The 24,813-nt window shown below is 56.9% G+C and overlaps 1 protein-coding gene across 1 annotated transcript in view; it reads left to right on the top strand.

The window, feature by feature from the left end:
* ADAMTSL2 (ADAMTS like 2) overlaps window positions 1-24,813 on the top strand; it is a 37,433-nt gene that overhangs the window by 2,541 nt on the left and 10,079 nt on the right. Inside the window, exons 4-11 of the mRNA XM_004388669.2 lie at window positions 398-500; window positions 1,520-1,665; window positions 1,793-1,916; window positions 6,177-6,257; window positions 8,860-9,035; window positions 17,771-18,119; window positions 19,504-19,876; window positions 23,741-23,838. Of these exons, the coding sequence (XP_004388726.1) occupies window positions 398-500; window positions 1,520-1,665; window positions 1,793-1,916; window positions 6,177-6,257; window positions 8,860-9,035; window positions 17,771-18,119; window positions 19,504-19,876; window positions 23,741-23,838 (1,450 nt within the window). The remainder of the gene's footprint in view (window positions 1-397; window positions 501-1,519; window positions 1,666-1,792; window positions 1,917-6,176; window positions 6,258-8,859; window positions 9,036-17,770; window positions 18,120-19,503; window positions 19,877-23,740; window positions 23,839-24,813) is intronic.

Below are 24,813 nucleotides of genomic sequence, written 5' to 3'. Positions count from 1 at the left end.
CACCTTCTGCCTCACGGCAATTCTGTCAATGCGTGCGGGTGCCCGCTGTGTGCCAGCCCTGTTCTAGGCTCCACGGCCACAGCATGAACACCACACGCCAGGTCTCTGCCTGAGGCCGGGCGAGGGCCGAGCTTCGTCTCACGGTGCTGGCGGAGGTGGAGTTGCTGGAGGTGGAGCGTGCGAGGAGGGCTGACACAGAGTCGGCGTCTGGGGGCTGGTAGTGCCCCTCCGCTCGTCCCCTTTCCTTCCCGGAGAGTGAGGAGTGAGCCAGAGGACAGAGAACACCCGGGGGCCGGGCCCCGGTGTGGCGCCCTGCTCAGCCACTTCCTGCTCGGCGGGACAAAATGCCTTTGTTGGCCGCGTCCCCGTGCCTCCCTCTCTGTCTCTCGATTCCCAGGAGTGTCCGCCGGACGGGAGGAGCTTCCGCGAGGAGCAGTGCATCTCCTTCAACTCCCACGTGTACAACGGGCGGACGTACCAGTGGAAGCCCCTGTACCCCGGTACCTGCAGCCTGGGCTCTACCGTGCAGGGGCAGATTGGGGGTGGCCCTCCAGCACCCAACCCCCACCCCCGAGGGGTCATCTCCCAGGGCGATGACGGGAGGAGGGGCACAGCTACAGAGAGCCATATCTTGTCCAGTGCATGAGACAGGCTGGGAGGACAGGTGGGGAAACTGAGGCACAGAGGAGGAGGGGCTTACTGAGGCCACCTGGTGGTCAGCTTCAGAGCCAGGAATGGACCCTGGGTCTCCTGAGCCTGGGCCTCGAGGCTGTCCTCGCACCCAGGACTATGGGGACTATGGGGACGTGGTCCCTGACAGTGTGGCCTCTGCAGTCAGTGGTCACTCCCCTACAACCCCACTGTGTGGACAGGGCTTGGGGACACACCCAGAGGGTCCTAGACAGGGCTCGCCACTCAGTCTGTGGAGCCTGGCTGGGTAGTGGGACCTGGTGGGGGGAGAGGGAACCACTGGTTCCGGCAAATCATGGGGTTGAGTGGGCCTCCCCTGCCCTCGGGGTGAATGCTGGGGGCCGGGGCCAGCAGCACAAGCGTCCAGTAGGCTCCGCTCATCTGCAGGAGAGAAGTCCCCTAAGGGTCTCCAGAGCTGCCCCCCTTCACAGGGTGGCAGAGTGCTACAGCTTACAGCCCCTGGGCTGGGGCCAGGCCACCTGTGTCTGCCTCTGAGGCCCTGGACCAGTCCCTCCCGCTTTCCCAGCCTCAGTTTCCCCATGAGGGGTGTTGTCTCTGTGGAGGGTGGGAAAGTCCTTGAATCTCACAGCCCTCACCACACTGAGCCCCTCTGTCTGATCCCCCCAGATGACTCTGCCCACTCTCCAGGCCTCAGTTTCCCCATCTGTGCACCCAGGGGGTGGGGGGACGTCCTCGTGTCTCCCTGCACTGAGCCCCTGTCCCCCCAGAAAACGACCTGCACATCTCCAGGCCTCCGTTTCCCCATCTGTGCACCCGGGTGGGGGGGTACATCCTCGCGTCAGCCCTCACTGAGCCCCTGTGCCCCCAGACGACTACGTGCACATCTCCAGCAAGCCGTGCGACCTGCACTGCACCACCGTGGACGGCCAGCGGCAGCTGATGGTGCCCGCCCGTGACGGCACATCCTGCAAGCTCGCTGACCTGCGAGGGGTTTGCGTGTCTGGAAAATGTGAGGTTGTTAAACGTTGTAGCAAACGTTCCACTGCTCTTCTCGCGCCCGCCCGCCCACCCACCCACCAGGGCCATGGCGCCCCCGGCCGGTCCCGGCGCCTCCAGCGGCCTCTCCCCCTCCCTCCCGCAGCCCATCGGCTGTGACGGCCTGCTTTTCTCCACCCACACCCTGGACAAGTGCGGCGTCTGCCAGGGGGACGGGAGCAGCTGCACCCACGTGACTGGCAACTACCGCAAAGGGAACACCCACCTCGGTAAGGAGTCCGACCAGGGCATGTCCCGGCACCCAGGGTCCTGCGTGCGATCCCGCCCCAGCTTGCTGGGCTCCTTCCCTTCTCGGGCCACTTGGTTCCGGGCCCAGGCAGCGGCCAGGTGCTCTGCAAGGCCCCTCTGTCAAGGAGTCATGAGCAGCTCCCTGTTGAGCACCACCTGCATGCCAGGAACTGCAGTGGGCACTTGGCATTACAGCAGCTTGCAGGAGATGTTAAGCCACTCTTAAGAAGGGGGAAACTGAGGCACAAATCCCTGTCCTCACCGCCGACATGAGATTTGAGTCTGGGCACGCTGGATTCTAGAGCCAAGGTTTGCAAGGGGCAAAGCCGGGTGGGGGATCAGGCATCCCGACAGCTTCAAGCTGAGCCCCTCCCTTCCCCGAGCCGGCTGGCCCAGCCCTCACAGGGGCTGGAGGGTAGGGTCTGTGCACGGGACTGGACTTTACACTTGTGGAAGATACCACTTACATCGCCTAGTGCCGAACCAAATGCATCGATGGGTGTCAGTAAGCGCCTCTGGAATAAAACTGGACCATCACACCCTCTAAGGAGCCCTGGTGGTGCAATGGTTAAGCGCTCAGCTGCTAACTGAAAGGTTAGGGGTTCAAACTCACTCAATGGATCTGTGGAAGAAAGACCTGGCAATCTGCTTCCACAAAGATTAAAACCAAAACCTGTTGTTCTCGAGTCAATTCTGACTCAAGGCAACCCCATGGATTACAGAGTAGAACTGCCCCATAGGGTTTCCAAGGCTGTAATCTTTACAGAAGCAGACTGCCACATCTTTCTCCTGCAGAGCTGCTGGGTGGGTCAAACCGCTGACCTAGTGGTTAGCAGCCGAGCACTTAACCACCGTGCCACCATGGCTCCTTTTGTGAAGATTATAGCCAAGAGAATCCTACAGGACAGTTCCAGTCTGTAACACATGGGGCTGCCCTGAGTCAGGATTGACTTGACAGCAACTGGGTTTTTTTTTTTTTTGGTTTATTATACCTTCTAGACTGGGGAAGACTGGGCAGCTTGAAACCCGCTTAGCAGATGGGGAAACTGAGGCTTGGAGTGAGATTGCCTGCTCAAGGTTCCCCAGTGAGGCTGGCTGAGTCCGGACTAAAACCACCCCCTCAGGGCCACCTCGGTTTGACGGTCAGGACCGGTCAGAACCTGTCTGTGTCCTGGAGGTTGAGGAAACTGCCTCCTCACACCACTTTTCCCCCAGATGAGGGATGACTGTGGAGCTAGGGTTGGAATGAGGAGGTCCCGGGGGTGTGTGGTGACATGGGCTGGGGCTAAACACCAAGCAGGCGCGCTGGAGAGTGTAGGGGTGGGCTGGGACTCAGGCGTGGGGGCGCCCCACCAAAGAGGGATTGGGGCTGGTGGAGGGAGGTGCGTGTGTCTTTAATGGAGGCCCTGTGGCAGAGCAGCAGATGGGGCTGCTGGCCTGGGCTGGGGTGGAGGCCTCTATGCCAGAGGGGTCTGAGCAGGGACGGATTATTCAACAGGCAAGGTAAGCCTGTGCTTACCTTGCTTACTGGGTCATCTGCCCCTGACAGGAATGGTAAATTTAAAAAGAGGCTTTGATTCTGTAGGAAGGTGCTATGGAGTTGGGAGAGAGACAGATGCCAGCCAGACCTAGAGGCAGAGTCTTTGACGTGGTGAAAAAACGTGAAATTGTTCACTACAGATGATCTGGTAAGCAAGGTGAGCACCGTGCTTACCTTGCCTATTGGATAATCCGCCCCTGGGCCTGAGCGCAGGCATCTTGCATCCCCTCTCTGCCTTGCTCTGCCAGCCCAGGGACATGGGAGAGTCTGGTTCAGACAGCACATCTTTTTTGAGCACCTGCTGTGCACCGGTCCTCTGGGAGCTCTCGGTTTGGGGAGGGGGCTGGCGCTGGACGGTCCCACCTCATTCCACCTGGGGCCTGCTGTGTGCACGCACTGAGCCTTGTCTGTGGGAGATAACTCGTTCACGCCTCCAGGCGTCTCTACGAACGAGGCAGGTACTCCTATCACTGCTATGCAGACGCAAACGGGCAGAGAGGTTAACTAACTAGTCTAAGGCCACACAGCAGAAGAGGCAGCCTGGCTCATGTGTCTGTGGTCCTAACTGCTGAGCCCACTCCCTCCCTGATATGCCTGTGCTTGCTAACCGTGGGGCGGGCCTGTACCAGCCCACGAGAGCCAATTACTAAATGCTCAGGAGTCTTGTGAGCTGTTGTTAAATATCCATTATTAAAAATTCAGGTATATAAACCTACATTTAAATAATATTAAAAACAAAGGCCTTAAACACCCCCAAAGCCATCATTTCCAAGATGTTCCACCTCTCTGCTCCATAGCTCTAGGTTCTAGAGGTTGTATCTGTGTGGCGGAAATGCTGTATAACAGGCATTACTGCTGCGCACCTCTGCCCAGCTCCCCGTTCACGGACATCAGTAACTTGAAATCGGCCATGCTGGAATGTTTACACCATGGAAATCGGCCAACGCTTCAAATCACTGTCCCATTCCCACCCTGAGGCAGTTGTTAAACATTACCAGAGTGCCACTGGCCGTGAGGGACAAGGCCATCATCTTCAGGGACTTGTAAGAGGTGGGCGGGGGTTGGGGGTGTTAGGGAGAGGCAGAGAGCTTGCCCCACCAGCGTCAGCCCCCAGGGAACCGCCAATTTCTGAGGGCCCTTCTCACCATCTCTCCCACCCCTGAAGAATTTTATATCTTTCTTAGGGCTTTTTCTTGGAGCTCTGGTGGCACAGTGGTCAAGAGCTCGGCTGCTAACCAAAAGGTCAGCAGTTCGAATCCACCAGCCGCTCCTTGGAAACCCCCTGGGGCAGTTCTGGTCTGTCCTATAGGGTCGCTGTGAGTCGGAATCGACTCGATGGCAACGGGTTTGGTCTTTTAGGGCTTCTAGGAAGCTGTGCTGGTTCAGCGGTAGAACTTCGCCTTCCATGCAGGAGACCCGGGTTCAATTCCCAGAAAGTGCACCTCATGTGCAGCTGCCACCTGTCTGCCAGTGGACGCTTAAGTGTTGCTATGATGCTGAACAGGCTTCAGTGGCGCTTCCAGACTAAGATGGACTAGGAAGAAAGGCCTGGCGATCTACTTCTGAAAATCAACCAGTGAAAACCCTGTGGATCATAGTGGTCCAATCTGTACCTGATCATGGGGATGGCGCAGGACCAGGCAGTGTTTCATTCTGTTGTGCCCCCACCCCATCTGCGAGCAGCTACTCTTCTGTCCTCAGACACCCCAAGACTCTCAGTTCCTTTTCTGCTTGGAGCACTCCGTGGTTGGCTTCCCACTTGATGGGGGGCCTTGGTGGTAAGCCCCAGGTCGACTGAACTAGCTGTCACGAAGACCTGGGCCTGGTGCTCAGGGAGGGCTTGATGGGAGTTGCCAGATAGTATGTGCACACTTTCCCTCGAATTTTCTCATCCACGTCTTTGAAAGGAGCAAGACTGCAAAACCAGTGTGGTGTTGTGACATGACAGGATTTAAACGAGATAATGATCGCAGTGTGCTCAGTGCTGGGCCCTGCGCTAGGCAGAAGCTTCTCACCCTCACCCCAGAAAAGGAGCTGTTACTCCCGAGTTTCCGATGAGGTAACTGAGGACCAAGGGCTCTCTCAACTTGCCCGAAGCCACCTTGGTGGTCAGTGGCAGAGAAAACTCGAGTTCGTTTGACTCCAATGCGTTTAAAGCCCCCATGGTGGGAGAGGGAGTCCCTGGGCGTCACAAACGTTAACCTGCTCAGCTGCTAACTGAAAGGTTGGAGGTTCGAGTCCACCCTGAGGTGCCTCAGAAGAAAGGCCTGGCGATCTGCTTCCAAAAAACCAGCCGTTGAAAACCCTATGAAGCACAGTTCTGCTCTGACACACGTTGGGTCGTTCTTACTGTTGAGTTGGCAGCTGGTTTTGATTGTTGGTGGTGGGGGGCGGGTACCGATGAGCATCACCAGTGAGGACCCTGGTGGGAAACGGTAGCGGACTCTCTGGCAAACCTGGGTGCATGCCGCGTCTGGGCAGAGCAGCCTCTCCGTCAGCACATGGCGTCTCGCAGGGCTGTGAATTTGCTGCTCAGGCAGAGGATGGCTGTATGGGGGTGGGTGGGCCTGCCCTGGGACCCCCGCCCCTTGCAATCCACTGTGCCTTTCCTTAGAGGCAGAGTGGCACCGCCCTGCCCCTTCCCAGGGTGCCTCTCTGGCTGTGAGCTTTGCCGGCTGCTCACCGCTGTCCCTTTCCCCAGGCTACTCTCTGGTGACGCACATCCCGGCCGGCGCCAGAGATATCCAGATTGTGGAGCGGAAGAAGTCCGCCGACGTCCTGGGTGCGTAAGTGGGGCTGGGCGCTGCCTTGCTGAGGCTCGTCCCGGGGTACTCCCTGCGGGAGAGGTGTGGGCCTGCAGCCATGGCTCCCGGAGGCAGGCTCGGTCTGGGCATGGGTGGGGGCAGAGGAGGTCAAGGGGAAGCAGACTTCACCCCCTTGTGAGGAGGGACCTTGGCCCCGAGCTGTGTGCCAAGGGAAGGGTTGACGACAGGTAGTGAGCTCCCCGTCACTAGAGGCTGTGCACAGCAAAAGCTGAGGGTGCTGGAGGTGGGGCCCCTGCCCTGGACAGGAGGGGTGAGATGGTCAGCTTAGAGCCGAGAGGGGTCTGGCCCCGCCCAAGGCCGTGGGTGACTGAGTAGCAGAGGCGGGGCTCAAACTCGGGTCTAGGGGCTCTCGGGGTAGTTATTGCCACGGCAAGTCTGGTGGGAAGTTGGCCCTCCGTGGAGGTCTCAGCGCGAGCTTCAGGAGTTGTTGGCATAACTGTGAGCCCTGTCTTGGTGGTGATTTCTGGAAGGCCCCCTGTGAATCTAGCATGTAGGCGCTCACGTGCCTGTGACTTACCTCAGGAGGAGCTCAAGGCCTGCTGAGCGTGGCAGGCAGGTGTGACACCTGCGAGCCACTCTATGCTTGGCTGCACTATGCCGGGGCAGAAGTCTTCTGGAAGGTGGGAGGCAGGTTAATGTCCCCGCTGGCCTCAGGCTGGGACCCCAGGCTGCATAGGGAAGCTGTTCTCTGAGGCAGACGCAGCCCCCCGCCCCACATTTTACACGGCACAGTGCTTTCCGCCTGCCTCGACTCCCGGGGTCTCAGGGTGGCTGTGAGGGACACTGGGGGAGCAGAGAAGTTTTGCTAAAGGTCCTCAAGCTAAACCCTGCCTCCAGTCTCCCCTGCCCTTATCCAGAGCCTGTGGGATGAGCCCGGGGATCGGAGCACCCCACCTCGAGCTCCAGCTCCCTGTATCCAGAGGCCCGTGCTCAAGCACCCCGGGGGCTGCTCCAGGCCAAGGATGGGGAGTGCTGCGCAATGCCAGGCCCTCGGCCAGCCCGGTTGCTCTGTCGCTGGGTGAACGCTGAGGCCAGGAAACACCGTGTTCCCAGCGCTGGCTCCAGCGCGCTCATTCTTGAAGCAGACGCGTGGAAATACCAAGCGCAGCCTTGCTCACTGGGGAAGCCGCAGGAAGGAAGGTCATTACCGTCAGGAAGCAGGGTTTGGACGCGGGCCGGCCTTCGCCCTGTGCAGATACCTGGAGCTTGGCACGGCCCCCCCGGCCCGCCACAGCCCCCTGCACGGAACCCGGGTGTCTTGTTTGCGTTATTCTTTGACGTCAGTACGTCCAGGGCGTTTTTCAGGCAGACGCGGCCTGCTGGCTGCGTCTGTCTGATAGTAAATTAATTGCACCAGGCTCCTGATCATGTTGCCTCAGGAGCTTTGGAAGCCGAAATCTGCTTCTCTAGCGGGCCAGTTCCTGGAACTGGCTTTGAGGACGCCCCTTGGAAGACAGACTGTCCCCGAGTGCTATGCTGCTCCTCCCATCCCCTGCCCTGGAAGCTCCCAGGGCCTCTGCTGGCTCTCCACTGTCCCAGGAAGGACTCATCCTCAGCTGCCAGCCCCCAGGAACCGTGGGGGACAGGGCTCCTGGGGGTCTGCGGGCATGTTCCTGCTGTCCTGAGCCTTCATTCAGCCCCAGAGTGCCCGTCCTGCCGAGAGTGCCCCCCTGCTTGGAGGGGGTGCGACTGGGAATGTGCCCCAGGCTGCCCTCCTGGTTGATTGCCCCACGTCTGGGCAAGTGGACTGCCGGGGGTGGTTAGCGCGGTTGCGCTGGCACAGGCAGGGAGGGCATTGCACCGCCGAGAGCATAGAGCCGGCCAGCTCGGGACGGTCCCTAGGAAGGCCTGGTGGGGTCTCTGGGACAGCCCCAGGCCAGCCACACTAGGCTGTAGCGTCCTCAGTGTGGTGGCTGGGTAGGGCATGGGGGTCCCCTCCTCATTGCCCAGGGCAGGCTGGGGGCGTGACAGGCCCAGGGTTACACAGTGAGCTGACAGCAGAGACAGGCTGGATGCACAGTCCTGTACCTGGCAGATGTCTGTCCCATACCTGGCAGACACCTGTCCTGTACCTGGCAGACCCTTGTCCTGTACCTGGCAAACTCCTGTTCTGTACCTGGCACACCCCTGGGACATACCTGGCAGACCCCTGTTGTCCAGTGTGGCCTCCCTGGTCACTGCATTTCCAAGGCCAGGCTTGCTGCTGGCCCTGGCACTGGCTCCTCCCCTTGTGGCCCTCGGCTCCTTCAAAGGCGGCCGGAGTAACAGGACCCAGGGAACCTGCCCAGCTATTTGCGGTCATCCAGACGAGTCCTTGTTGATTATTTTTGGTTAATAGGGAAGCGCCTTTCCTTTCCCGGCTTTCACTGGCCAGGGCCACGTGTTGGACTCAGGCAGTGTCCGACTCCCCCATGATGTAGGCTCCCTGTCCTCTGGGGCATTAGGGGAGGGCTGTGGGGGCCTGGGGTAGCCGAGTCCCAGGTGTGTAGAGCTGGCTCCTCCCAACACCTGCCTCCCTCCAGCTGGCCTGGTCTCGTGACAGGCGCTTTGCCCTGTCAGCCCTTGCAGACGAAGCCGGCTACTTTTTCTTCAATGGCAACTACAAGGTGGATAGCCCCAAAAACTTCAACATCGCAGGCACCGTGGTCAAGTATCGGCGGCCCATGGACATCTACGAGACCGGCATCGAGTACATCGTGGCCCAGGGGCCCACCAACCAGGGCCTGAATGTCATGGTGCGTGGCTGCGGGCTGGGGGCCAGGCTGCCATTAGTGCCACACAGCCAGGCCACTGGGCTTGGGAGTCTCTGTTCATTCACTCATTTACTTACTCATTCATTCACTCCCTCATTCATTCACTCAGCTTTTAATGCATCCACTTAGCATCTTGTTTACGCGTTAACCCGTGCATTCTTTCACCCAGCCACCCACTCACCAATGATCCACTCTTTCACATAATTATTCATTCATTCATTCACTCACTCACTCACTTAGCACTGCTGGCGGAGCCACTGAGCACATTCTGTGCTGATCTGTTCCTCGCTCACCGGCAGCTTTGTGAGGAGCTAAGGACAGGACAGGAGGCTGGATCTAGGGCACAGGGACGTGAGACCCTCTCCCTGCTCTACAGTGCGGGTTATGCCCCCACTTAGTTCCCTTCCCACCCACGGACACCATGGTGTTCTGCCAGTCTTCAGTGCTGGCGATCAGGGCGGGCTGCTCAGGACCCCTGGGGGCGGGGCTTAGGGTGGGCGCTGTGGGCGCAGAGCTTGGGCCTGCTGTGCCTGGTGTGCCGTGAGCGCTCCACCGCGGCTGGTGTCCTGAAGGGAAGGCTGTTGCAGCTTGGTGCCCCCACCTGAAAACCACAGAGAACTGGCCGCTGAGATGGAGTGACAAGGAGGTGGGCGGTCTGACATTCTTTGCGGCCTGCTGGTTTCCTAAGCCACAGAGGCCGAGGAAGTACAGCCAGACCCCACTGTGGCCGTTGTTCTCATCCAAACCCAACCGTGGCGGCTGTTAGCGTCCAAACCCCACTGCGGTGGTTGTTAGTGCCCTCACTTTAGAGAGGCTGGAACTTGGGCACAGAGCGGGTAGTGACCTGCACAAAGTCACGGGATTGTAGGTGTCACCACTGGGCTTTGAACCCAGGTCTGTCTGATGCCAGAGCGGCTGTTTGTGCAACTGTTGTGCTGGTGGAGCCTCCACTCTGGAGAGCTCCTCCCACCTCCCCACACTGCCTCTTGGCTGAAGACTGGCCCTGGTGAAGCCACAATCTCATGGGGCCGCTTATTTCCAGGCCCTTGCCTGCCTGGCCTTCCCTTGGAGCTGTCCACCAAGGCAGGCAGCTGCTGGCTCTATCTTCTGGCTGGAGGAGCTCGGTCCTAGGTCAGGTTCCTCAGGAAACAGGCTCTGAGGTGGAGGTTTGTGTGTAGGAGGGCTTGGGGAGTGGGCTCAGGGACTACCCCATGGGAGAGTGAGGGAGACAGGACTGGACAGAGGGAGGCATTGAGCTTGATGCAGATATGATGGGAGCCTCAGCTGACCCCACAGGGCGAGTTATCTCTAGTTGAGGCAAGGGACACCAACTAGTCATTGGATGCGGTTGCCCCCTAAGGAGAGGTTATGACCTTGGGAGGGGCAGCTCCCGATGGCTGAAGGAAGTCCCTGGAGACAGACCCGGTTGTCAATTGTCAACTGCAACTCTCCCAAAAGCTCGAGAAATAAGTGCCTTTTCCTAAAGGTAGCACCTGGGGACACACCACAGCATCCACTACAGTCCACCCCTTGGGCTGCTTGGGTCCACTTGGTTTGTATAATGAGTTTGCCTCATCAGGGAACAGCTCCTTTAGGGTTCTGGTGGGTTTCTTCTCCCAGGAAGCTCTACAGGAGGAAGGTTAGTGGGATAAATGGCATCTGGTCTGGGGGCTGCAGCTGGTACTGATACTTTCCCTCCTCTATCACACATGCTAGATTCTTCATACCCTCGCCTCTACCTCTGCTAGTCTAGGTGGCTTACGTGTCAGGGTGATCCAGACCCTCGTCCCTGAGGGGTCTGAGTTCCTGGTCTCCATGCCCTTTACAAGCCAAGGTTGCTGCTCTTGTTAAAACAAACAAAAAAAACCAAACCCGTTGCCATTGAGTCGATTCTGACTCACAGCGACCCTATAGGACAGAGCAGAACTGCCCTATAGAGTTTTCAAGGAGCACTTGGTGGATTCGAACTGCCAACCTTTTGGTTAGGAGCTGTAACACTTAACCACTAGGCAACCAGGCTTTCCTGCTTTTGTTCAGGTGCCATCAAGCTGGGCAGGGGGATATTTAGAGATGTCCCAGTGGATCAGCTGGGTACCAAATAGAGTCTCTCCCATCCTTGGGGTCAAACTGTTGTTTATTACAGTCAATGACCCGGCTAGGATAGTGACTCTTTTCCTTTCCTGCAGATCTCTTGGCGCAAGGGACCCAAACAGACTGAGAGGCAGCCATGGCTTACAGTTTAATGAAACTTGCTGAGTCTCCTTGTGGAAGTGTCCTCCCTCCGAGATTCAGGACCTCTAGACCCTCAGATCCTAATGCTACAGGGATGGGAAACAAAATTTCCAAGTGGGTCACTGGGAAGGGTAGCCACTGCTCCTTCCATCTCTTGGTTCCCAAACCCATGTAGTCTACCTATTAGGGACATAACATTTTCCCCTCCAAAAAAACAAAAACTAAAACCCATTGCCGTTGAGTAGATTCCAACACATAGTGACACTTTAAGACAGACCAGAACTGCCCCACAGGGTTTCCAAGGAGCGGCTGGTGGATTCAAACTGCTGACCTTTTGGTTAGCAACCAAGCTCTTAATCACTGCGCCACCAGGGCTCCATTTGGGGACATAGCACCATATAATTCTCATTGATTTTGAATGTATATTGCATCTAGGATATCCCAAGGCACCATCTTCACAGGATGTTATTGCCTCTGAGCTGGCACCTTGGCTTCACCTTCCACTGCTCTACTAGGCTGGCAGTTTCTGGGAGACGCAGTATGTTAGGACCAGTGGATCCATATCATATGCCCACTGCAGCACCTCTTTGGCTATAAAGTGAGTTCTTTGGTCCAGTGCAATGCCATGTGCTACCCTGTCTCAGTGCATCATATACTCTGTGAGATCTTGCATCTTGGGGTTGGCTGAGCCCTGTGAGCAGGAAAGGCAAAACCACACTCAGAATAAGATTGATCATGTCCCCTTCCAGGGTGGAAGGGGTCCAATGTAATCAACTTGCCATCAAGTGGCTGAGAGGTCCTTTTGAGGGGTGGTGCTGTATCAGGGGCTCAGTGTGGGTCCCAGTTGCGGCATGCTGGACTTTCAGTAGTGGAAGCAGCCTTGGTGAGTGAGAGCTCATGCAGTTGGGTCCATGTGTGTCTTCCATCTCTGTCACCACGGCCCATTGGGCCATCACCGTGGTGACTGATGCCAGGCACTGGCTTATGTCAACTGGCAAATCCATTCTATCTACTACTTGGCTGTTTAGTGCATGTCCTGGGGTGGATGCTTTCAGGTGTGCACTGACATGATACACAGATCTTCACATTGTTAGCGTCTTCCTAGATCCATCCACAAGCCTCTTCCCCAGGTCTCCTCATCCCCAATCTTCCAATGTTTTTCATACAGGTGCCTGACCAACTTGTCAAACCATTTTGCTATGGCCCATGAGAGTATAAATTCTTACCTTGCCCCACTCTGTGTGGAGACACACACAGTGAATGACCATATACCCTACTTGAAGCCCATGGCTTCCCTTCAGCTTTTCAGGGCCACCCCTGAATGGGCTATAGAGAAGCCACATCCCATTTTCAGCTTGCACTCTTATACCAAGCTGACTCATCTCTGAAGCAAGCTCAGCCATTTTTCTCCTCCCTCCCTTCATCATAAGTGTGTCCTCTTACAGCCATGGCTGTGAGCTGAGAGAAAGAAGCTTGTGTAAGAGTCCTGGATGACAGGGGACGTGGGTCACCTGCTGATGTAACTTTCTTGCACTCTCTGCCCTGATTGTGTCTAGTCCTGGAGATAACACTTCCGTCTTTTGAAAGACTGCTGCTGGACCTCCCAAGCATGTAACTCAGTGGGCTTGACAGAATGCAGGTTGTGATGGTCAGCTCTGGCTTTGTCAGTTACCTGGTGTCCTGTGGTCAAACTGTCCCATATCTCGTAGGGCCCAGTAGCATACCAGGAGCATGTATACTTTGCTGCAGGTGGCCTGGCCCTGCGCTAGAACCCTGTGGTTTTTCCTATTGGGGCTGACCAGAAACTCCACGTCATCTTTCCCCACCACAGATACCTCTCTTACTGTAGAGTCTACCAGGTCCTATGGCCCAAGTGGCATGACTGCTTGCACTACAGGCTGGACCTGCTACCAAGCCTCTTTTACTCAGCCCCACTCGAAACTGGCAGCCTTTTATGTTACCTGGTATACGAATAGGTGCCTGGGTGGCACAAATAGTTTACGCTCAACTGCAAGTCTAGAGGTTGGTGGTTTGAACCTACCTGGTGGCACCACAGAAGAAAGACCTGGTGATCTGTTTCCATAAGATTACAGCCAAGAAAATCCTATGAGGCATTTCTACTCTGTAACACATGGGGCCGCCGTGAGTTAGAATTGACTCCGTGGTACCTGGTTTTTAGTATATGGATTGGGGCAATATTCCCAGATGTGGAATATGCTGTCTCTGGGATTCTTCTTCATGATAGGGGATATGAGATGCAATAATTTGCCCTTTACTTTCAAAGGGATGTCTTGGTATGCCCCAGAATACTGGACCCCAAAGATTTCACTGACATGGGGGCCACTGAATCTTTATAGGGGCTAATGCATAATCCTCTGAGATGCACACATTTCACCAGGGCCTCTAGCGTACTTGCCGCCTCTTGCTCATCTGGTCTGATTGACATGATGTCATCAATATAGAGGACTGATGTAATGTTCTGTAGAGTGGTCCAAACCCTTTTGTGTTGTATGATGACAGGGAGTGGGAGAGCTAGCGTAGGTCAAAACTTTAAGTGTGTACTGTTTTCCAGCCCATGCGAATGAAAATTGCTTCTGGCCCTCCTTCCTGATGGAGACAGAAAAGAATGTATCTGTTGGCTCAGTGACCACTTACGATCAATTTGAGGCCATGTTAGGCTGCTGTAGCAGAGACACTGTATCTGTCACGCAGCTGCACTGGGACTACTGTGCAGTTGAGTTTGTAGCAGTTCACTGCCATCCTACTGGGTCTGTCTTATTTTTGTAGGGGCCAAACTGTCGAATTAAATAGGGGAGAGGTGGAGTGGATGGTTAAGCATTCCACTACTAACCAAAAAGATTGGCAGCTCAAACCCACCCAGAGGTGCCTCAGAAGAAAAGCCTGGTGATCTTCTTCCAAAAGGTCACCGCTTTGAAAACCCTATGGTGCACAGTTCTCCTGCCATGAGTCAGAATCCACTGGATGGCAACTGGAAGAAGATGGGATCACTTGCCCTGCATCCTTTAGGTCTTCAAGAGTGACGCTAACCTCTGTCTCTATGCTGTTTTCCCCAGGATTCAATATTGTTTTTGATTTACTATTTTGGATGAGGGAGTGTCAGGCTCAGAGGCTTCCTTTTGGTTTTCCCTACTATGATAGCTCTCACCCCACAGGCCAAGGAGCCAATGCGGGGATTCTGCCAACTGCGACTTGTGCATTTGGGGACTGGGGAAATGGCTACTCGGTGAGCCTGGGAGCCAGGCCTGAGCCATACCTGCATTTATGACTCATCCTCCTTGTTTCCTCTCTCTAAAAGGGGAGGGAAGATGATGCTTTGGGCCCCTAGTCGTCAATGGCAGCTTGGAGCCTGGTCCTCACCATGACTACCCATTTCTCCAGTGTGCAGTTAACCAAGTAAAAGGCGGTACACTTCGGTGGAAGAACTGGTACAGTCAGTTGCTGTGGGTTCTTCTTCCTGGAGACATGGCTATCCTTCATTCGATGGAGTCTAGGTCTGAGCTGGCTCAGGTCTCAAAACCAGACAAGGAATTGAGGCTTTTCATGGGGCGACTGCCCTCAACGTCCTCATCATCCACCCTGGTTTCTTTTGATTGTATAGATGGAGCAATGCCTTTCTGGGCTCATCTGTCTTCTCCCAGTTAACCGTGTCCCGGTCTCTGTAGGTCAGCTCCCACCCACCACTTCAGCCTTACAAATATTGAACCCACCTTCCTTCTGATTACTGCCACCTGACTTTTATCTCATGAGGATCCTGTCACCCCTCTGCTATCAGAAAGTCTAGTTTGGTAGCTGCACCTCCTGCCACCAGCCCTGGCCTACAGGGGACACCGCACACTGTCCCACCAAGTGCCACCTTACCATTGCGTTTCTTTCTGCTCTGGTGGATAGAATGTTGCCAGGCCTACCTACGGCAGAAAATAGTCATCTGCTGGGTTTTCCAGCCCTGGTTCACCCTTCCATCATCTGCCCCGGTGACTCCAGCATTCACCCTGGCCATAGCCTTCTCCAAGCTTCCAAGAGCTATACTAGCATGTGCAAGGGGGAGCTCTCTGCCCCATCTTCAAGGAGGGGGACATGCTAGCTTTTTGCAGGGGCAGGGGGCCACACTTTCAGCCCTGAAGGATCAAGGGAATCAGAGCTCACATATTCCAGCACACTGGCTGCACAGCCCAAGCCTCAGGGTCCCACTCTTCCTGGTCGGACCCTGGTCTTGGGGTAGCAGATGGAGCAGGTTGAGCCCTCCACCTTCTCTGGTTCTCTGGGACTCTTACACTGAAGCCATGGGCCTGATGCTCGGCCATTCCTGGTCCCCAGCAACAGGGAAGGAGGGCTTCTTCCTGTACTATGGAGGAGGACTACTGGCTTCGACTTACACTGGTTGATTATTTAAACAAAAAAACGAGTTGCCGTGGAGTCACCCCCGACTCATGGCGACCCCATGTGCGTCAGAGTATAACTGGGCTTCATAGGGACTTCAATGGCTTATTCAGAAGCAGACCTCTGGTCTTTCCTTCCCAGGCACCTCTGGGTGGACTTGAACCTGCAGCCTTTCAGTTAGCAGCTCAGTGCTCAACTCTTTGCACCACCCACGGTTCAATTGATTGGCCGTTGCTGTCGAGTTGATTCCAATTCATTGTGACCCTATAGGACAGCAGATCTGCCCCACATGGTTTCCAAGACTGTAAATCTTTATGGAAGCAGACTGCCACATCTTTCTCTTGGTGGGTTTGAACTGCCGACCTTTAGGTTAGCAGTCGAATGCTTAACCATTGTGCCCTGATCACCCTCAGCCTTTGATTGTCGTGCTCCGGTGCATTGGACTCCATGAACAAAAACACAAATCCATTGCCATCGAGTTGATTCGGACTCTATAGGACAGAGTAGAACTGCCCCATAGGATTTCCAAGGCTGTAGTCTTTATGGAAGCAGACTGCCACATCTTTCTCCCACGGAGCCGCTGGTGGGTTAGCAGCCGAGTGCTTAACCCCTGTGCCACCAGGGCTCCTTGGACTCCATAGTCCCTTATAATTTTGCAACTCCCACTCCCATCCCCAGGCAACTCTCAAGCACTTGACACATTGCACTCACTAGCGCATCTTCTTCCTCTGATATCCCACCCCAGTTCACCCCCGGGAGCAGCTTATCACCACATCGGTACATCCCAGCGGGTCTCAGTGCTCCATGCACCCCCAGGGATGGGGTTCTCATTGCCCTGGTTGGTGGGCGATCCTGCTCTACAGTCCCATTTTAGAGTCTGCTTCCTCAGGCCTCCTCCGACACCCACTTCTTTAGGTTAGGGTCCCTGGGAAAAAGACTCGGAGATGGGGATTGGCTAATAAGGGTTTGTTGGGATGCTCAGAAACTTCACCCATCGGGCAGAACGGAAGGCAGGAAGGGCAGAGGGAGGAGTTGGGTCACATGAGCTGCAAGAGCAGCCCCAGCCCATCCCACAGGGAGCCCCAGAGCTGTTGTTTGTTGCTGCCCAGTTAGCTCCAACTCATAGCGCCCTTAATGTACAGCAGAACCAAACCTTGCCCAGTCTTGCACCTTTTTCATGATCTTTGCTATATCTGAGTCCATTGTCACGGCCACTGTGTCAATCCTTCTCATTGAGGGTCTCCCTCTTTTATGCTGACCCGCTACTAAGCATGATGTCCTTCTCCAGTAATTGGTCCCTCCTGATAACATGTCCAAAGTAAGCAAGACGGAGTCTCACCATCCTCGTTTCTAAGGAGCATTCTGGCTATACTTTCCACCAGGACTGAGCTGGGTTGTCCCAAATTGAGAGCAGGGGCTAAGCCTTGCACTCCTATGTGGGCAGGTGGTGGAGGACGGAGGGGTGGTGGTGGGCTCTGTCCACCCTGGCAAGGAGGAGTGCTATTATTTAGAATTGCTGGCACATAGCATAATAAAAAGCAGATGAGCTTTTAGTCGGCTCTACTACTTTTAAAAAGGAGCCCTGGTGGCTCAGAGGTTAAGTGCTCGGCTGCTAACCAAAAGGTCTGCAGTTTAAACCCACCAGCCGCTCCACTGGAGAAAGAGCTGGCAATCTGCTCCCGTAAAGATTACAGTCTAGCAGACCCTTTGGGACAGCTGTACTCTGTCACAAGTGGTCGCCATGAGTCGGAATCAACTCGACAGCAATGGGTTTTCTTTTTTTTTTGGTTTATTACTTTTAAAAACTTCTCTACATACAGTGCGCTCCTTATTGCCTGCACCCATGGAGGACCCTCCTGCTGCCCCGTCCTTGGTACCATCCTGTGCCCCGTCATCGGACGCAGGCTGCCCGGGCAGCTCCCTGGGAGGGCACAGCTGCACCCACCGCGGGTAACACCCTGGCAGTCCCGTCCTGCAGGGCTGTGGGCGTGCCCCACAGCGTCCTCTCCAGGCTGGGCAGAGCGGGGTGCAGATGGGGCTGGAGTGGGTTTCGGGGCAGGGTCCCACTTGCTCTCCTTCCTCCCCAGGTGTGGAATCAGAACGGCAGGAGCCCCTCCATCACCTTCGAGTACACGCTGCTGCAGCCGCCACACGCTCACCGCCTGCAGCCTGTCTACTACAGCTTCTCTGAGCCGGCCTCCGAGAGTGCCGAGAGCCAGGAGCTGGACGGTGCCACCCTTCTGGGCTTTGTGCGCCACAACGGCTCCCTGTACGGCCCGGCCTCCATGGAACGGCTGGGCCTGGACCACCGGCTGTTCAGCCCCCCGGGGCCAGGGCTCGAGCTGGGCCTGGGCAAGGGTCCGGAGACCAACGAGGTGTGCGAGCGGGCCAGCGGCGGGGCCTGCGAGGGCCCCCCCGGGGGCAAGGGCTTCCGAGGTAACCAGGAGGCAGTGGGCTGGGCAAAGACGGGGGCCCACGGGGCAGGGGCTTCCTATGGAGGGGCCTTGGGGAGGGGTCCTCAGCCCTCTCCTGTCTGGAGAAGCGGTTAATAAGAGGTGCAGCCATTCACACGCACCCTCCTGCATACATCCTTGGAGGGGGGTGTGGTTGTCCCATTTGACAGATGGACAGACTGAGGCTTAGACAGCGGAGGCCACATGCCCCAGTCTCACAGCCCTCCCGGGAGGAGCTGAGGCTCAAGCCCAGGCAGTCAGACCCTGCAGCCTTCGCTCACTCAGGCGAACGCCTGGCCTGTACTGGGCTGGGGTACAACAGTGAGCACCGTGACACACATGGGCATGGGGTCCAGCGGGGTAGATAGACAACAGACAGCACCACAAGGTGTGGCCGGGGGAAGATGGGGAGACAAGGGGGTGCGCAGATGGGGGGTGGCAGGAAGACTTCTCAGAGGGGGGGGTTCCAGCTTGAGGACTACCCGGGCAGGGTAGGGCATTGTCGGACTGGAAGGTATCAGGTGGAGACCTGAGGATGGGCTCCGGGGCTGCAGGCAGGCTCTGGGGGAGATGGCTGGAGACCCAGCTGGGTTAACCTGGAGTTTAGGTCCCTGAGAGAGGTGCTAGGTGTGAGCTTGCTCCCGAGGGCAGGGGCCATGGGAGGGGCCAGGTGGGGGCATGGCTGATCAGGTGTGTTTGGATCATCTCACTTGAGGGAAGACTCCGAGACCCTCAGAGTCTCTAGAAGAAACACTGGGGGTGTCCTGGGGCTGCTGTGACCAATGACCACATACAAGAGGGCTTCCAATAACAGTTGTTTATTCTTCCCCAGCCTGGAGGCGTGGGTAGGGCCACGTTCCCGCCAGAGGCTCTAGGGGAGGACCCTTCCAGGTCCCTTTCAGCTTCTGGTGGCCCTTGGTGTTCCTTGGCTTGTGGCTGCATCTCTCCCCTCTGCCCCGTCTGCTTGTGGTGTCCCCTCTTCTTTCTGTGCCCTCTTGTTATAGTGATATCAGTCACTGGATTTGGGGCCCCTAAATCCAGGATGATTCCATCTCAGATGCTTAACTAATTACATCTGCAGAAACCCTATTTCCAAATAAGGCCACATTCTGAAGTTCCAAGCGGACATGAATTTTTTGGGACGCTATTCAACCAGAGTCCCCTCTACGAGGGATTGTCCAGGCTGGCTTGCTTGCCTGTAGTGATGGGACACTCACTCCATGATCTTGACTAAATTGTGCCCTCTGGAGCCTCCTAGTTCAGCTTCCTGGCTTCTAACCCCACCACTCTGAGTCCCTCCCGCGGACTGCCCTTGTCCCCAGCACGAGGGAGCACTTGAGGTTGAGCCACCTGTCTCCCTCCTGTAGACCTCAACACCACCGGGACAGCTCTGTCAGGGGACAAAGACGACCAAGAGAGCGACGTCCACTTCTCCTCCCAGGAGCTCCTCTCGGCCAACGCCATCTCCGACCGGCTCCTGGGCACAGGCTCGGACTCGAAGGAGCTCACCCTCAACGAGACCGTTAACAGCATCTTTGGGCAGGGTGCCCCAAGGAGCCCCCTGGCTGACAGCCTCTATGTGGATTACGAGGAGAACGAAGGCACCACTGCTTACCTGCTCAACGGGTCCTACCTGGAGCTGAGCAGTGACAGGGTCACCAACACCTCCTCCGAGGCCCCGTTCCCCAACGCCAGTGCCAGCCTCCCCAGTGTGGCCGGGAACAGGACCCACAAGGCCAGGTAGGAGGTGCTTCCTGCTGCTACCTGGGGCCTGAGGTCCAGGCCTATGGGGTGTGGGAGGCACCCAAGCTCAGACGCAGTGAGGCCTCACCTACAGTGGGGTCTACTGGAAGGACCAGGGTCCCTGGAGGCAAGTGGGCGAGGGCCCCCATCCACAGCCCCCACATCTCAGCAGGTCGGAGGCCTGGCTCTGGGTGGGCCTGAGACCAGGAGCCTCCTTGGGTTGGGGCCAGCTGGGAGGGGTTGGCCCCAGACCTGTGACTGTCTCCACTGAAGGACAATTCCTGGTGACAAGCCCCCTGGGCGAGGGTAGCCACTCCTACCAAGGGTGTCCTCATTGCCAGGGTCCTGTGCTTTCCCCTGACACTGTGTGAGCAGTGAAGCTGGTGAAATGAACGTGGCCAGGCTCAGCAGCAACTGGGGGTGATGGGGGCTGGAGGGAAACAGGCCCACTAAACCCCTTCCTTTAAACAGCAGACATGAGTGGGTCTTGGGCTCGGGGGGCCTGGGCCGGGGTGGGTGCAGAGAAGGTGCCCTCCGGGGGCTCGGGGATGCATCTGATGGAGATTTGGGGTTTACTCTTGAGGTGATGTGGTTGGGGTGACTTTTTCACCTGTCCTGGGGGACAAAAGCAGGAACACCACTGGGGGCGTGGGTCCTGGACTCACTGTGCACCTGCTTCCCTTTTCAAACTGTTTTCTGAGCCCCCTCCCCATGGGATAGCTGGGATGGTGGGGCAGGGGCGTTCCTGAATGCTCTGGGTGGAAGTCTTTTGCAAATGTGGGCAGAGTGGAGGACATGGAGCCTTCTGTGGGGCCAGAACAGGACTATCTGACGGTCGGAGCTCCCCTCCGAACAGGTTTATCAGGGTGGGACAGAAGCCGCTGCTGAATTTGGCTACAGGCATGGAAAATGCCGGCAGCTGTGTGGGCAGAGGGAGGCCAGGGAGGAGCTGCAGGGCACTTGGGTTCCAACCCCAGCTCTGCCACCACCTCTCTGCGTCACAGACACGCCACTTAGCCCCTCTCTGGGCCTCAGTTTCTCCATCTCTGACATGAGGGGCTTGTCAGATGGCTCCCTCAGGGCCTGCCAGCTCAGCTACTCAGGGATTCCGTGGGATGGCTTAAGCCAACATTTGAGAGTCTCCCCAGTTCCTGTCCCAGTAGGCTCTTACTCCGCCCCCTCAGCCCCTCAGGGACGTACTGGATTCCCAGAGCCTGTCTGGGGGCGTAGGAATCAATATGCTAGCTTGTCAGGGCTCAGAAAGCCCCAGGTGGCAGCCCCCCAGCCGGCGTCCATCAAAGCAGGAGCCGAGCGGGATAAAGATGGTCTGGAGAGAGGGCCAAGGGAGGCCGCGGAAACGACCCGGCCAGAACAGCCTTGTCTCAGCCGAGTTGTCCAAACACAGGAAGTCGCGTCTGCTTGAGGAGAAGGCAAAATCAAAGGGGCGCCCAGAAAAGAAAGGCTATTTTCATCTTCTCAGGAAAGCTTCAAACACTCAAGGGAGGGGGGAGGCCGCCACCACACCAGACACTGGGAGCAGAGGCTTTGAGGCACCCTCGGAGGCCTGGGGGCAAAGAAAAGAGCACTTTCTAGTTGGGTTATAAACAAACACGGTCACCTCAGAGCTTCTCCTGAGAGAGGCAGGAGGGGCCAGCTTCTCCACAGGCAGCTGCTTCAAGGCCTGCGTGAGCCGTGGTTTAGAGCACTCAGCGGCTTCTCGGCCATCACAAACCCGGGTCTAGTGGACGGGGGCAAGGTCTCCCTTCAGATGGAGGCGAAGGAAAGTTGGTGGTTCAGCGACTTCCCAGTGCTTCGCTTCACTTCTTGGTGCCACTTCCAAGAACTGAACGCTAGGCGTTGCATTGTTGGGCAAACACACGCAGGTTTTCTCAGGAATTGCATATGCTATCCTGCCCCTGCTGGTGTCGAGAGTGATGTGTGGGCAGCCTCTCCAAAAATATCTTTTGTGCTTGAAATCCAGGGGGCTATTTTGAACAGGGCAGTGCTCTCTCTCTTGAGTCAGGAGTGAGTCACGCTGCCTGCTGGCACGAGTGAGGCGTGTGTAATTAGATAAAGATGGCGGCCTCTGCATGGGTGGGAGTGGCGGGATCTTTGCATCTCTTTGTTCTTGGGGAGAATTTAGAACTGTTGAAAGGCAGGGTGAGGGACCCAGTCAGCACAGTTGAGTGTTTTCTGAATCAAGCGAGTCCAAAGATTTGTCTCGCTGTCCTGCATCCCCTCAGAGGCCTTGCTCTCGGGGAGGTGGGGGTCTAACTGGACCTCACTGATGCAACTTTCCGGTTTCCACACATTCTTCGTTCTTAGATGACAGGGCCTTGGACCATTTTAAAGTGTCCTCTCATTTTTAAGGAGGAGGGAGAGGAGACCTTCCCCCTGCCCCCCAGAACTGTGGGGGCTGTGAAACCTCTAGGCGGGGGTCCTGGCAGGCTCTGGAGAAGCCAGCTCAGGCCTCCCTGGGCCTTCTTCTCACCCCTTCTACCATACCTCTCTCCTCCCTCCCTTGCTTCAGGGAGCCAGGTGGGTGGAGGTGGATCATTCCTTCAGGTCCCCTTTGTAGATCACTCCCTAGGTTCTCAGACAAGGACGCGCCTTCAGGGCAGGGTTCATGGGGAGGTGGGCTCCTCCTGGGACTTTTAAGCCCACCCCAACAAATGTGAGGGCAGGTCTCACATTCTTGTGAAATTCCACAAGCCTGGAAAAATTAACAAACACTGAACTCCTGGTGTGGTGTCATCCAAAGCAATGTCTTTATCCCAGAATCGACTAGAAAGCCCTTTTAAATGTCTGACCAGTGACTCCCAGCCAAGCCTGAGTCCCCTTCCTGTCCACAGACGTAAGATAAGCTCCCAAGGCAAGAACCTGTGGATTTGCCCAGATTCCAGCCCCGTGAAGGGTGTTAGCCCAAGACCATCTTCGGCCAGCCCCCCAGGGCCCAGGAAGGAGGGTGGGGAGCCCCAGAGCCCACTGCAGCTAAAATGGAATTTGAGGCTGGACTTGCTGCTGTCTTTGGTTCAGGGTGCCACCTCCTCCCCTGGCTCAAGCTTGGGCGCCCTGTGCTGGTCGCGGCTGGCAGACACCCTGTGTTACAGGGGCTGCTGCCCCCTCCTCCCTGGGTCCTGAGGTGGGCCTCACACACTCATCAGTTCACAGATGCAAGCAGGCTAACAAAAGTTGGCCTCGGCCGCCCGAGGGCTGTCCAAGAATAATAGCTGGTCATTGGCCGGAGCTCAGTCCTGTCTGCGCAGCCAGTGGCAGACCTGAGCTGAGAAGTGGCCAGAGGCGTCTGGAGGGGCCGGGCCACCCCGTCTGCAGCTGAGCTGTTTCGCGCGTTTGTTGTGCGAGGCTGAATGGCTAGTGTCCCCATTCAATCAGAATCCACTGCGGTGGAGGGGGGGACGGGAGGGCAGGCAGAGAATGCTGGCACATTCTCAGCACACAGGCGCCTCCGAGGCCTTTTCTCAGATGGGAGGAGGGACCCACTAGCTGACTCGGGAGGGACATGTGCGTGGAGGCAGCGGGTGAGATGCTGGTGAGGCCCAAATCCCTCCTCATCTGAAGGAGACACGGCAGCCCACAGCTGGGGTCTTGCCACAGAGAAAACAACAGATGTCTGTTCCACCCTGAAGTCTGCCTGTTTGTGGGGGCCTTCCCTCATTCTCGGGGTCTTACACAGTGGGTGCTCTGACCCTGAGAGGCGGGCATCCGGCTGGGGGCCCAGGGAGAGGATGTTGTTAAATAGAAGCACACCTGCCTCCATCACCGAGCCAATACCCACTGATGGAACCTCCCTCCTGGGCCTTTGCTCTCTCTCACCGCTTCTCTGCTTGCTGCTGTCTTCAGAACCAGGCCCAAGGCGCGCAAGCAAGGCGTGAGTCCGGCGGACATGTACCGGTGGAAGCTGTCATCCCACGAGCCCTGCAGTGCCACCTGTACCACAGGTACTGGTCCCAGGGCTGTGGGCCGGGCGAGGGGCCTCAAACCGCCCGCAGAGAGCTTAGCGAGTGACAGCCTGAGCCGGGGAGGCCATGCCGTGGGACGATCAGACAGAGGCTCCTCGTCCTGACAGACACGCTGGACCAAGGTGATGTCCAGGCCTACAGGGGTTTCCAGGCCCCCAAACACTCCCTCGTCTGTGCTGTTCATATCTCATCTTATTGGAGCAAACTTCCTTCTGGTTAAAAGTAAGAACTCTCGGGCAGTGGGGTTTTGCTGTTGTTTACGGCACACACAGAGGAGGGGAGGAGGCCTTGTGGCCTGCGACTGAGGGACTCGGTCACATTCTAGGACCTCGTCCGTGGCACCTGGACAGACACACGTGATTAGGAAGTGACACGCTGGGATTTGAACCCAGGTCTGCTGCGGCATGGCTGGCTGCCACCACAGGAGACTCTGGCCGTGTCACCAGGGCAGGGGCTCCATCCGCCACCAGCTCCAGCCCCCACCCGTGGGAGGTGCTGCCAGGCCAGGTGTTGGGCCAGTGGCACCACTAAGGGGTGCGGGGTTGTCAGAGGGGGTGACAGCAAAATGCCCCCAGGGTCCACAGCGGCAGTGGTGACAGGCTGGTGCTGTCGGGGGAGGGGACACTGAGGCAGTGACGTCACTAGGATTAGTGTCCCCATCATCACCTAGTGTGGAAACTTGTCACCTCCCCCCAGTCACCCTCCAGTCAGGGTGGGGCGCACGCCATTGGTCAGAGAGAATGTTCTCCACCTTGGCCAATGGGAGAAGGGAGGAGCTGGGGGGGCGGGGCCAGGAGGGGGTGGGGCCTCCCCACCCATGGGGAGGGTTTGCCGGACAGCCCGCGTGTGTGTGTGTGTCTGTGTGTGTGTGTGTGTGTCTGTGTGTGTGTGTCTGTGTGTGTGTGTCTGTGTGTGTGTCTGTGTGTCTGTGTGTGTGTATGTATGTGTGTATGT

This window comes from Trichechus manatus, unplaced genomic scaffold (genome assembly GCF_000243295.1).
Source record: "Trichechus manatus latirostris isolate Lorelei unplaced genomic scaffold, TriManLat1.0 scaffold00214, whole genome shotgun sequence".
Lineage (NCBI taxonomy): Eukaryota > Metazoa > Chordata > Mammalia > Sirenia > Trichechidae > Trichechus > Trichechus manatus.
This window is presented reverse-complemented; position numbering and strand designations above follow the sequence as displayed.